Below are 13,878 nucleotides of genomic sequence, written 5' to 3' on the forward strand. Positions count from 1 at the left end.
TTAGTCAGAGGGTGGTGAATCTGTGGAATTCTTTACCACAGAAGGCTGTGGAGGCCAAGTCAGTGGATATATTTAAGGCAGAGATAGATAGATTCTTGATTAGTCTGGGTGTCAGAGGTTATGGAGAATGCAGGAGAATGGGGTTAGGAGGGAGAGATAGGTCAGCCAAGATTGAATGATTGAATGCAGTGGACTTGATGGGCCGAATGGCCTAATTCTTCTCCTATCTCTTATGATCTCTGAAAATTAAATACCTCTACCATCGTAATATCACAAGAGCTGAACTCTCCACGTGTCAATGCTGCTCCAACTAATCGTTTTAACCCAGATCTCCAAACTGAAGGTTTTGTGATTGTGCATCAAGGCTGAAACTCCTCCATAGCTGCTAAAGGTATTTCCATGTCCTACACCAGTCATTCCTCCTTCTCTCTGCTCCATTCGGGTAGAAGATACTGAAGCTTGAAAGCATGCATCGCCAGACTCAGGAACACCTTCCTCCCTTCTGTTATCAGACTTCTGAACGGTCCTTCCATAAGCTAAGGCATTGTCCAATTCACCACTACCCTAGTGAGGACATTGGACTTTATCTCTGGAATTGGTGCATTACAATGCTGAGAACTATATTCTGCACTCTGTGTCTTCCCCTTTACACTACCTATTGTACTTGAGTTTAATTTGATGTCCAATCTGATTAAGCTGCACAAAAAATAAAGCTTTTCGCTGTATCTCAGTGCACCCAACAATAATAAGCTTAAACCCAAACCTGTGCCACAGTGCGGGGCCACAATCCAGATTAATTACAACCTTACTTTTCAGGGTACTTCAAGCAGTTGTCTTTGTCATTCTCTGGTACAGCCAGAAACTTGAGTATGAAGTACAGGAACGGTCATTTAGGTATTTGCTATTGGTTTCAGCATGGTGGTGAACCTGCTGTTTGCTGCTTTAATCTCCCACTGCCCCCTATATCATTGCTGAACGTATGACTTTTTTCTAAAAGTGAAAAGGGTTTCAATGTCCATCTACGCTACTTGAAAAAAAATCCTATGAAAGGTACATTATTTAGCTTTTACTTTTGCCCTTCAATTGCAATCGACCAACTGAACATTTAATTGTTAGAGCACCTGAATCATTATGGGGGGAGAGGCAATCGTGTTGATAATGTGCAAGTGGTGCAAGTCACCAAGTATAAGATGATTGATAAAATACATCTCTTGATGCTCCTGACATATCATCAGTGATGTAACCTGGGGTCATTGGGTGTTTCGGGTCTTTCAACACCAGACACCCTCGCCCGGGCAACCAAGCCATGGTTGATCAGACCACCACTTGTGTTCAGGTGGCATTCTCTCCTCCCCATGGACCTCCTCCCCTGATCCAGAGCCATCTTGAGGCTTTCTCCGCTGCCTCTGTGGTGTTCTTGATGGCTCTTCTCCTCTCCATTCCAGTGATGCCCAGTGCACTCAAGGCCTTGTAGAGAAGAAAAGAGTGGCTTTTGTGAAAATCCCCTCTCGCTCTCCTGAAGCAACCAACTAAAACGTTGCACTGTGCAGGAAGAGTCGGGCAGGTCTGTTACATTATTGTCTCCCTCCTCAAAAGCACAGCAAGATGGAATGCAACTTAAAATGGAGTGCTGGGCAGAGGAGAGTGCAATAAAATGTCATTGAGCGGACAAATCTAATGGACAAAAAAATGTGTAGGAAACAACTGCAGATGCTGGTTTAAATCGAAGATAGACACAAAATGCTGGAGTAACTCAGCGGGACAGGCAGCATCTTTGGAGAGAAGGAATGGGTGACGTTTTGGGTCGAGGCTCTTCTTCAGACTCATATAACACCATTGTTATATGTTGACTGTGTATAACTTCATTCAGTCTCTGAGGCAGGGCAGGGAAATTGAGGCTTTCTGTGATGTGGATAACTCCCCCAGCACCCGAGCACGCGGGTCACCTTTATTCATACTGCAATTGCATACTGCAAGGCTATCGTGACAAACGTTTAATCTCGTGCATCATCTCAATGTGATCATGTGCAATGTTCACATTGCAGGCACTGCTGAAGCAGCTTAGAGAAGAGACACAGGGTACAAACTGAAAATCTAGCCTATTCTCATTTATCACTTCTATCAAGTCTCCTCTCAACCTCTGGTGTTACAGAGAAAACAATCCAAATTTATTGAACCTCTTCTTATAGCTACTGCCCCCTGATCCAGGAAGAGGAAAGAGTCTAAAGAAGGGTCTCGACCCGAAACGTCACCCATTCCTTCTCTCCAGAGATGCTGCCTGTCCCGCTGAGTTACTCCGGCATTTTGTGTCTATCTTAAATTTAGTGGACATTTTGATTCTTACCGGCTTGTGCAGCAATGATCAGAGCTGTGTTTCCTTCCTTGTCTTGCCAGTTGACATCAAGGTGTGGGCACTGGGCCAAGATGAACACAATATCCATGAATCCCTGGTAACAAGCCACCATCAGCCCAGTCTGGAATTAGAAAACACCCAGCTGTGTTAGAGTTTATTCTGGCAGAAATCAAAAACTGTAAATAAAACACCATGCAGAAATCTGGCATAATTAAGCTCGTAAACATTAAAGTCAAAAAAGCCTAAGCAGAGAGGAAAAAATGAAATAAAACAACACCATTTTGGAAATGAAGCAGTAGACACAAGCCAATATTAAATGGTTATCAGTTCACATAAAACTCATGTGGACCAGAAAATGGGAAGGAGCCCAACAATATGAATTAGATTGGAAAGGCCACCAATATCCTCAAGCAAGGTCACTTGTCCATTAAGTGGACATTTAATAGGAATCTGAGGGGTACCTTTTTCACACAAAGGGTGGTGGGTGTATGGAACAAACTGCCAGAGGAGGTAGTTGAGGCTGGGACTACCCCAATGTTTAAGAAGCAGTTAGACAGGTACATGGATAGGACATGGGGTATGGACCAAATGCAGGCAGGTGGGACTAGTGTAGCTGGGACATGTTGGCCGGAGTGGGCAGGTTGGGCAGAAGTGTCTGTTTCCACACTGTATCACTCTATGAATAAGAGCAAGGACAAAGAGCAAAGTATAGAATCCAAATAATGACGAAGTTTTCATGGTCATAATTTCCTCATCTTAATCATGTGCACTGTTCACTTTCATCAGTTCTGGCACCATTAGATAATGTCATCACCTATTGCTGCTAATTGGAGCATTTGAATCTACCACACAGGCTCAGACAGCCAAAGAGACAGGAGCCAAATGAAAAGCCAACTAAATGCTGACAACGTGAAATTAATGCAAGAAAACATAATGCTGGAGGTTTCCCAACAGACCACGTGACCACCTATGGGGGAAGAGAACATTTAAGGAAGCTAATAAAGAGAAATGTAGTTGGTTGAAAGAGAGCAAAATGACAGTTGCTAATACAATGACAGAAGAAATGAAAGTTGAGAAAAAGTGGGCAATAATTAGAGAAATTAAACACATAACAGCTCTCATCCAGAATTAAGATCTTTGTTTTCTGCGTGCTATAATGCAATAGAAAATGAGCAATGTAGCAAAGAGTCACTGAAGATGGCAACGTTGATTATCTGATCTCTCAGGTCCAAATACGAGTCTTTTTCACTGACCCATAAATGTAAACTTAAGCAATTTCCTTACTATTTGCTACCACAGTAGTTTGTCAAGAAGCATCCTGTTTGGGTCATTCATTTTGGCCTTGTAGCTTTTCCGTGCTTGCATGTCATCACCCAAAGCAGCTGTAAATTAATAGCTGTCCTTTACAGTACTTTGTGCAAATTGGATTTATAAAAAATGCCCCCTATTTGAAATTGATGATTGAAGGTTCATTGCTCAGGTTTATTGAGCAAATTTCTATTTCCCACCAGTCATGTTTAATTTCCATAAATTGTGTACTGCTGGAAATTTCCTTAGAAAAGTTTCAAGTTACTTTTGTAAACATTCCCACCACTGCCCAACCATTTATAAACAAACAGATTTTTTTCTTTGGTGACATGAGATTTTATCAAGAGAAATCTACATCAGCAAAACCTGAAATTCTCAGTCAGTCTAAAAAAGCAAAAAGCACAAATTATGTGTGACAAAAAATAGGATTACACAATACATGATCAACATGATCAATATAAATCGGAAGGGACGTGACTGAGTCACAATTTTTAGACTGAAGGTCAAAATGTGGGTTGACACACGACCACTTATCTGAGAGTGCTGCCCCTTTCTATGGTGCTTTATTGCTGCGCATTGGATGAGATGCTCAGCCAAGGTACTAAATACCCACTTACACAGATGCAGCAGTTCTCTTGGCAACACTGCAGCAAGCAGAGCAGTGGAGATTCCTGTTTACAAGATCAGACATGGGCTTATTCTTACCAGGAATCAAATGCTGGCCAATTACAAAATACAACTATTCAAGTGAATGCAACATGACCAGGACTCTTTGATTTTTTTTTGTTCCTCATCACCTGCTAAATCTTTCAAATTTAAAAAAGACACAAGATGCTGGAGTAACTCAGCGGGTCAGCCAGCATCCTTGGAGAGCATGGACGGGTGATGTTCAGTTCAATTCAGTTTAGTATATTGGCATGTGTACCAAGGTTTTTGTTGCATGCTGTCCAGTCAGTGCAAAGACAATACACGATTACAATCGAGCCATTTACCGCTGAGTTACTCCAGCAAATTTGTAAACTAGCATCTGCAGTTCATTGTTTCTACATTTCTTGATTTTTTAATTTCCTGAAAGAGTACTCATTCACAGGATCTCTTCAAATTCCCCAAAAACGTACTACTGGAGAGACTCAGCGGGCCAGGCAGCATCTGTGGAGGGAACGTAATGGTCGCTGTTGTGTTTCGAAACCCTGCATCAGGAGGGTTTACTTATATAAGTTGCTTATTGTTTCTTTGAATGCATCTCTGAGCTATTGGCAAAAATATCAATATTGGGAAAGTTTGTAAACCTGTTGTGCGGATATAGATGGATGTATTGCAAGGAGAATCTTCACACTCGGAGAGGAACAGCACATGTTCGGCATGTTTCCCAGATCCAATTGTTTAGGTTGGTATTTGTTCAGAAAATTTATTTTACACGAAATTCAAGTGTGACTTGACATTCACAGCCTTGTTCTCATCCGCAGTGAAACCTGCCTAATGTGGGATAACATAATCTGCTTGGCTATAACGCAGCGGGTATTTACGATGCTGACGGTTCAATCACTCAGCCCATTCAATACCAGTTCATGTCGCAGGCTATTTTTTTCTCTAATACCACACAGCAATTATACAATGACCCAAGGATTCCTTGTCATAACATTTGCTGAAAAAACTCTTTAGTAATTGATCATGAAGATTGCATTGCCAGACATTTTGTAGATTAGCTGTCATGCATCATTCTCCACTGACTAACATCAGGGCAGACCCTATTAAAAGGACACCGAGGGCATAATCTAAAATAAAGATTTAGGCGGTGGCTGTAATCCATCAGCTAATTACTATTACAGCTTTTAAAAATGTGGCACAAGGTGTCATTTGCCATTTATTTGCTTTCCACACTTTGTAGCCCGTCTATTGTAAAGCAATAACTCATTAGAGAACAAGTGATTCATTGCTGACACTTGGAGGTAATTTATTGTAATTCCACCCTACACTCAAAACAGTTTTTTGCTTGGCATAACTGAAAGTGATGTTTCAGAAGAGAATGAAAACAATTCTCCACTGAAAGCCTCACTATTTTTCTATGTCCACAATAGACAGTTTCCTTCAAAACAGCACAATCACAGAATGCCAAGAATAGCTCGCAAAATAACCAGGATCGTGGACTGGAGTCATGCAGCAAGAACAGAGGATTGTTCTCCTCAGAGGGGATTATGTGATTTAACACAGACATTCACAATACAAAGGCTGTAGGATAGAATAAATCAGGAGAAACTGTTTCCACTGCCAGCATGGAGTTCATTGTATTATTAAAAGAAACATGAGAAACTTGACAGGAAATGCTTTGACTATTAAGTCACAGTGGGCCGGTCCTGTCCCCTCCACTCTCGATCCTTTAGTTTAGTTTAGTTTAGTTTAGAGATACAGCATGGAAACAGGCCCTTCGGCCCACCAAGTCCGTGCCGACCAGCGATCCCCGTACACTAGCACTATCCTACACACTAGGGATAACTTGCAGTTTTTGACAAAGCCAATTAACCTACAAACCTGTACGTCTTTGGAGTGTGGGAGGAAACTGAAGCACCTGGGGAAAACCCATGTGAGTCACGAGGAGAACATACAAACTCCGTACCACCGCTGCACCACCATGCCACCCTGGTACAATTAACAAAGCAAGGTTTTGACAATGGGCTTGCTGAGAGCTTGTTGGAAGGAACATTTGGGCAAATGTCATGGTTTCAGAAATTGACACATGTACTTTTGTTAACTAGAAAAAGGATTGGCAGCCATAGGAGACAGATATAAGCTCAGTGACAAAAGAACGAGGCGCGGAACTTTGTTTTTTTGTGCAGCATGGAATTCTGCCTTGGAATACACTGCCCCAAAAGTTGATGGAAGCAGGATTTGAAAGGACTCTTAAATGGAAATGACAGAAATAATTCAAGGGGAAAGATTACAAGTCAAGGAGGTAGAAAAGGGAAATTAGATTTAATGAAAAGTGAGGCCACACGGAAGCTGGAGGAACGACACCTCATATTCTGCTTAGGTAGCTTACGACACAACAATATGAATATTGAATTCTCCACTTTTACAACATTACGTAACCCTCCCTCTCTCCCTTTTCCCCTCATATCCCCCCTCCCCCCTCCCCTGTGTCCCACCTGCATTCACACCTATTTCTCTCCCTCCCAACTACATTCCTACCTCTAGCTTCATAATTAGCAACTTTTCCATCCTTCTGTCTCACACCTTCTGTCTTTTCACCTCAGGCCATTGTCCAAATATCTGCCTATCAAAAATCTTCCTCATCTGTGTCGGTCTATTACCTGCCAGGCTTTATCCTGCCCCTCCTCTCTTCCAGCTTTCTTCCTCCTTCCTGCTTTTCTCACAATATCACAGATTAGCTCATTACGCCATTACAGGAACCGCCAGAAACACGGCAGGAGATGCTTTAAATAATTGTGTCAACCAGTCACTGATGCCTGCTCTGTCACCTAGATCCGCAGATCCCATTTCAAGCCTGATCAATGTTAACAATGCAATGGGACTTTTGCCACAGCATGCTTGTTTACTGGCAAGCTGGAGTTGCCAACCAAACAAACTTTCTGCAGTTTAATTTTTAGTTTTTTGATTTTCGAGACACAGCACGGAAGTAGTCCCTTTGGCCCACCTAGTCCGCGCCGCCCAGCGATCGCCTACACTATCCCACACGCACTTAGGGACAATTTACAATGATACCAAGCCAATTATCCTACAAACCTGTACGTCTTTGGAGTGTGGGAAGGAGAGCGGATATCCACACAGGTCACAGGGAGAACATACAAACTCTGTACAGACAGCCCCCATAGTCAGGATTGAACCTGGGTCCCTGACGCTGTCAGGCAGCAACTCTACCGCTGCGCCAACAGTTCTCGTTGCTACTTCAGTCTGAGATGTTTGTGTTAGGTTTTCGTAATCAAATGCTGATCATAATCTGCTGGTTACAGTTAAGCCTTACATTAATTCAGAGAACAAAAAATGTTCTGGTGTTATAGTTCTCATAACAAAGCTGCAGACCCGTGAGAGGCAAGAATGTAGGCTTTATGTCACAAGACCAGGAGTGGGTTTAGATTTAGAGATACAGATTTAGAGATACAGCGCGGAAACAGGCCCTTCGGCCCACTGAGTCCGCGCCGCCCAGCGATCCCCGCACATTAACACTATCCTACACACACTAGGGACAATTTTTACATTTACCCAGTCAATTAACCTACATACCTGTATGTCTTTGGAGTGTGGGAGGAAACCGAAGATCTCGGTGAAAACCTACGCAGGTCATGGGGAGAACGTACAAACTCCGTACAGACGGCGCCCATAGTCAGGATCGAACCTGAGTCTCCGGCGCTGCATTCGCTGTAAGGCAGCAACTCTACCGCTGCGCCACCATGCCACCGGGTCATTTGGTTCTTGAAGTCAAATAAAACCTTGGTCATTCTATGACACAACTATGTCTGTCCTATATCTATTAATGTGGTAAGTTTACAAATCAATATCGAGGCCTAATAATTGACCTGCCGTCGAAAATTGTTTACACACAAGTAATTCCAAACTTCTTTACATGTAGAAGTTTTTCCTCACTGTACTCTTGAAAGGCCTAGATCTAATTTATTTTTGATGTTTGACATATTTACCAGAATTCTATGAGGATATAAAAATACTGAATCAACAGGAGGACCTGTATATGTAGTCTATTTGAATTTTCATTTCTAAAGGTGTTACATAAAAGGCTGGTGCACAAGGAAGAGCTCATGATATTGGGGAACTGTGTTGGCATGGATTGAAGATTGGTTTCAGCAGAGAAGACAAAGTGTCAGATTAAAGAGATCATTTCCATGCTGGAAAGGTGTAGCTAGTGGAGTGTCACAATGCTCTATTCTTGGCCCTTAATTGTTTTAAGAATTATATTAATGAGCTGGAGGAGTGGGGAGTATGTAAAGAATTCAAGTATGCTGATAACATGAGAATAGATGGGAGGACAAGTTGGAATGAAGATATTTAGACTTTGCAACAGAATAGATTGGTTGAATGATTGGGTTAAACATTGGCAAATGTGGGATTAATGTGAGCATATGTACTTCAGTCAGAAGAATTTAAAGGAAGACTAAATTGCTTGCATGAAAGGATTGTCTAATCACACGTGACTAAAGAATTTAGTTTTATATATTTTTGAAATGTATTCAGCCCATCAGCTCCACCATTTAATCATGTCTGATTTATTGTTCCTCCTCAACCCCATTCCCCATAACCTTTGATGCCCTTATTAATCAAGAACCTATCAATCTCTGCTTTAAAAAATACCAATGTCTTGGCCTCCACAGCCATCTGTGGCAATGAATTCCACAGATTCGCCATCATAGAAACATAGAAACATAGAAAATAGGTGCAGGAGTATGCCATTCGGCCCTTCGAGCCTGCACCACCATTCAATATGATCATGGCTGATCATCCAGCTCAGTAACCTGTACCTGCCTTCTCTCCATACCCCCTGATCCCTTTAGCCACAAGGGCCACATCTAACTCCCTCTTAAATATAGCCAATGAACTGGCCTCAACTACCTTCTGTGGCAAAGAATTCCACAGACTCACCACTCTCTGTGTGAAGAAATGTTTTCTCATCTAGGTCCTAAAAGACTTCCCCCTTATCCTTAAGCTGTGACCCCTGGTTCTGGACTCCCCCAACATCGGGAACAATCTTCCTGCATCTAGCCTCTCCAACCCCTTAAGAATTTTATATGTTTCTATAAGATCCCCCCTCAGTCTTCTAAATTCCAGCGAGTACAAGCCCAGCCTATCCAGTCTTTCTTCATATGAAAGTCCCGCCATCCCAGGGATCAATCTGGTGAACCTTCTCTGTACTCCCTCTAAGGCAAGAACATCTTTCCTCAGATTAGGAGACCAAAACTGCACACAATACTCCAGGTGCGGTCTCACCAATGCCCTGTACAACTGCAGTAGAACCCCCCTGCTCCTAAACTCAAATCCTCTTGCTATGAATGCCAACATATCATTCGCTTTCTTCACTGCCTGCTGCACCTGCACCATCCTCTGCCTAAAGAAATTCCTCCTCATTATACTATACATGAACACAATCGAGCCACACACAAGTACACCAGGTAGAATGAAGAGAAAAATACCAGAGTGCAGAATATAGTGTCTCAGTATTGTAGCAGAACAGTTCCACAGAAAACCTCCACTGCCCACAATACGATATGTTGGAAAATCGAGACTGTACTCCAAGTTTTGGAATGACCGTTTAGAAGACTGATAAAACAGAGGAAGATGCTGTTCTTGAGTCTGTGATACATGCTCTCAAGCTTTTGTATCTTTTGCCTGACGGGAGATGGCAGAAGAGGGTATGACCAGGGTGCAAAAGGTCCTTGATTATATTGGCTGCTTTCCTGAGGGTGCGTGAAGCGTGGTTGCAGTCATTGGTGAGGAGTCTGGTCTGTGTAATGGACTCGTTTACATCCACAACTCTATAATTTCTTGCAGTCTTGGGCTGAATTGATTCCAAACCAAGTTGTGACGGGAAAACCTTAGAGTCATAGAGCCTTAGATTGATACAGTGTGGAAACAGGGCCTTCGGCAAAACTTGCCCACACTGGCCAACACATCCCAGCTACACTAGTCCCACCTGTCTGTGCTTGGTCCATATCCCTCCAAACCTTTCCTATCCATGTACCTGCCTAACCGCTTCTTAAATGTTGGGATAGTCCCAGCGTCAACTACCTCCTCTGACAGCTTGCTCCATACACCCGCCACCCTTTGTGTGAAAAAGTTACCCCTCAGATTCCTATTAAATCTTTTCCCCTTCACCTTGAAGATATGTCCACTGGTCCTCGATTCCTCTACTCTGGGCAAGAGATTCTGTGCATCTACCTGTTCTATTCCTCTCATGATTTTATACACCTCTAAAAGATCACTCCTCATCCTCCTGCTCTCCAATGAATAGAGACCCAGCCTACTCAACCTCTCCCTATAGCTTACGCCCTATAGTCCTGGCAACATCCTTGTAAATCTTCTCTGAACCCTTTCAAGCTTGACAATATATTTCCTATAACATGGTGCCCGGAACTGAACACAATACTCTAAACCCGGTCTCACCAACGTCTTATACAACTGCAACTCCCAACTTCTATACTCAATACTCTGACTGATGAAGGCCAATGTGCCAAAAGCCTTTTTGACCACCTTAGATACCTGCGACTGGACCTTCAAGGGACCATGCACCTGCACTCCTAGACCCCTCTGTTCTGCAACACCCACCAGAGGCCTACTATTCACTGTGTAGGTCCTGCCTTTGTTAGTCATCCCAAAATGCAACACCTCACACTTATCTATTAAATTCCATCAACCGTTCCTCAGCCACCTGGCCAATCGATCAAGATCCTGCTGCAATCTGTCACAGCCGTCTTCATTATCTGCAAAACCACCCACTTTTGGGAATCTTGAACAAGGGGAATTAGTGGCAAGATTAGGAAATAGTCATTTAAATTGAAGTGCGTAGGAACTTCTTGCAGAGGATACTGAATCTCTGGAATTCCTGCCGGAGGAGGAGCAGCAGCGGCGCAGGGTGAGTGAGGGGAGGGGGCTGCGGAGAGTTTAGGCCGCAGCCCCGGCTCTCGGCGTTGGCGGTCGGGGACACAGAGAGCGGTCACTCCTCCCCTCCCTCCCTCCTCTGTCTCCCCCCTCCCTCCCGGCGCGGCCGCGGGACACCATTCTGCTTTAGTTAAACATTTTGTTCAAGATGGCCGCGCCGTTGTGTTTGGCTGCCTGCCACTGTATGTTTATTTATTTTTTTTCCTAATCAGATGTGCAGCACTTTGGTCAACGTGGGTTGTTTTTAAATGTGCTATACAAATAAAATTGACTTGACTTGACTCTATCCCAGAAGATCATGGAGCCTAGATCATTGGCATTATTTACAAAGGAGTTTGTGTGTCCTTTTCTGCACCACCTTACACTGAAATATCAAAACCAGGCCGATTTATGGCATACAAACTTCTTTAAAAAAATTATATTACTAAATTGAGTTCATATCTGGAAGGAAAATGCACTTTTTAAAATTAAAATACTTTGATATATTTTGTCAAATTCTACATTTGGTTTGGAAAATACATCTATGTTTACAGTGGAAGAAAGGTGAAATATGAGGTATTCCTTTAAAATCCATTATATTTAATCATAGATATAAAATTAACTTTTTAATGTCAGTGCCTATGACTGAGCACAATTAATTCAATATCATGCAAAAAAAAGATCTTTCAAAGCGAGACCATTTTGTGAATCATTTTATGTTTATGTGAATTTAATTAATTCCACTATAGAAGGGTGCAAGCCTTGACGGAGAAAGACTAAATTGTTGAGGTCTCCACACTAATCATAGAAACATAGAACATAATCTACACGTTTATGTAAATTCTGAAGCTACCATCAGCTGTGTCATGTATTGACACTGGAATATCAGAAGGCCAACTGGATTAGTTGCAACCTTCAGCTTTAGTTTTATGTCTTATCAATCAATCAATAGAAAACACCACGAGGAAGAGATCAGTAAACAAAGCATCAACAAACAAGTTTCATCACTCACTTCTGTGCAATCATCAGTACAAAGGTTTGCTGAATATTTGAGAAGAGAAGCACACCCTTTCGTAAGTTCATAAGTTCTATGAGCGGAATTAAGCCATTTGGCCCATCAAGTCTACTCCGCCATTCAATCATGGCTGATCTGCCTCCCTCCTAACCCCATTCTCCTGCCTTGTCCCCATAACCCCTGACTCCCGTACTAATCCAGAATCTGCCTTAAACAGATCCATTGATGGCCTCCACAGCCTTCTGTGGCAATGAATTCCACAGATTCACCACCCTCTGACTGAAGAAATTCCTCATCTCCTTTTATTCTGGTCCTAGACCCTCCCACTTGTGGAAACATACTCTCCACATCTCCCCTATCCAGACCTTTCACTATTCTGTAAGTTTCAATGAGGTTCCCTCCCCCCCCCCCCCCACCACCCACCACCACCCACCACCTATCCTTCTAAACTCCAGCGAGTGCAGGCCCAGTGCCGTCAAATGCTTATCATATGTGATGAGCAGTGATCATAAGCCAACCACATGTGCACTGAAGCACCTCATGACTTAGAAATTTAGATGCATAGCACTTTTTATTTCAGCATAGAGATACAAAAACTCCCAGGCTGGTCTGTGACACTAACCATTGCCAGATGAAATCACATTGCAGCAATTCAAAGCAGCATTTCCAGTCGCTTGCGTGAATGGCACTTATTCTGTGCCAGATGTGTGGTTAATGATGTCATTTCTGCCGTTGTGCTCGTTTAGATCGCTGTGTGGAGAAACAAGGTCACCTTGTGTCACGGTCCTATTGTTATTGGGGACTTTCAGAACAAGCTTTTGATGCTATCTATAGCAAGGGGTCCTCCCATAGCCATTTCCATACTAACAATGGAAACTTGACTTGCAAAGATTTCCTTTGATTAATTTCTTACCTATAACTCTTAGCAACTCTCCTTTCCCACTCTACTGATCGCCTTTCCCTACTATCCTACAAGCACCCGTGAGCAAACGCAGATATTCCCTGCCCATTTTCTTAGCCTCCAGTGAATTGAATTGAATAGTTGAATTGAATTAAATTGAATACATTTTATTAGCCAAGTATGTATACATACAAGGAATTTGCCTTGGTGCTTTGCTCGCAAGTAACAACAAGGCATACAGTAAATAATTAAGAATAAAACATTAAAATATTAAAACATTAATCCCTGTACCAGCTTGATCCTCCGATCTCAGTCCCAGATCCTCCCAATTTGATTCCCACAAGTGCCTGATACAACAGCAAATGCTTACCAGTCACCAATTCACAGCTGATTATATCCATAATACAACCCCTCAGATTGGGATAAAAGGCCTTCGCAAGGATAGGACAAGCTGTCAACCAAGAGGAATCTGTAGAAGTGGTAGACTTGTATTTTCACATGAGTTATGGAGTCCTGGAACTTATGAACTTATGAACATTTGAAATGATGCTACATAAAAGATCACTGAAAGGAAGCATGCAGGTGCAGCAGGCAGTGAAGAAAGCCAATGGAATGTTGGCCTTCATAACAAGGAGTTGAGTATAGGAGCAAAGAGGTCCTTCTGCAGTTTTACAGGGCCCTAGTGAGACCGCACCTGGAGTA

The 13,878-nt window shown here is 42.6% G+C and overlaps 1 protein-coding gene across 1 annotated transcript in view; it reads right to left on the reverse strand.

Annotated features, from left to right (window-relative positions):
• The window catches only part of LOC144602343 (ankyrin repeat domain-containing protein 33B-like), a 58,677-nt gene that overhangs the window by 26,418 nt on the left and 18,381 nt on the right, over window positions 1–13,878 (reverse strand). Inside the window, exon 2 of the mRNA XM_078415379.1 lies at window positions 2,345–2,474. Coding sequence (XP_078271505.1) covers window positions 2,345–2,474 — 130 coding nt within the window. The remainder of the gene's footprint in view (window positions 1–2,344; window positions 2,475–13,878) is intronic.

Source organism: Rhinoraja longicauda, chromosome 2, assembly GCF_053455715.1.
Source record: "Rhinoraja longicauda isolate Sanriku21f chromosome 2, sRhiLon1.1, whole genome shotgun sequence".
NCBI lineage: Eukaryota > Metazoa > Chordata > Chondrichthyes > Rajiformes > Arhynchobatidae > Rhinoraja > Rhinoraja longicauda.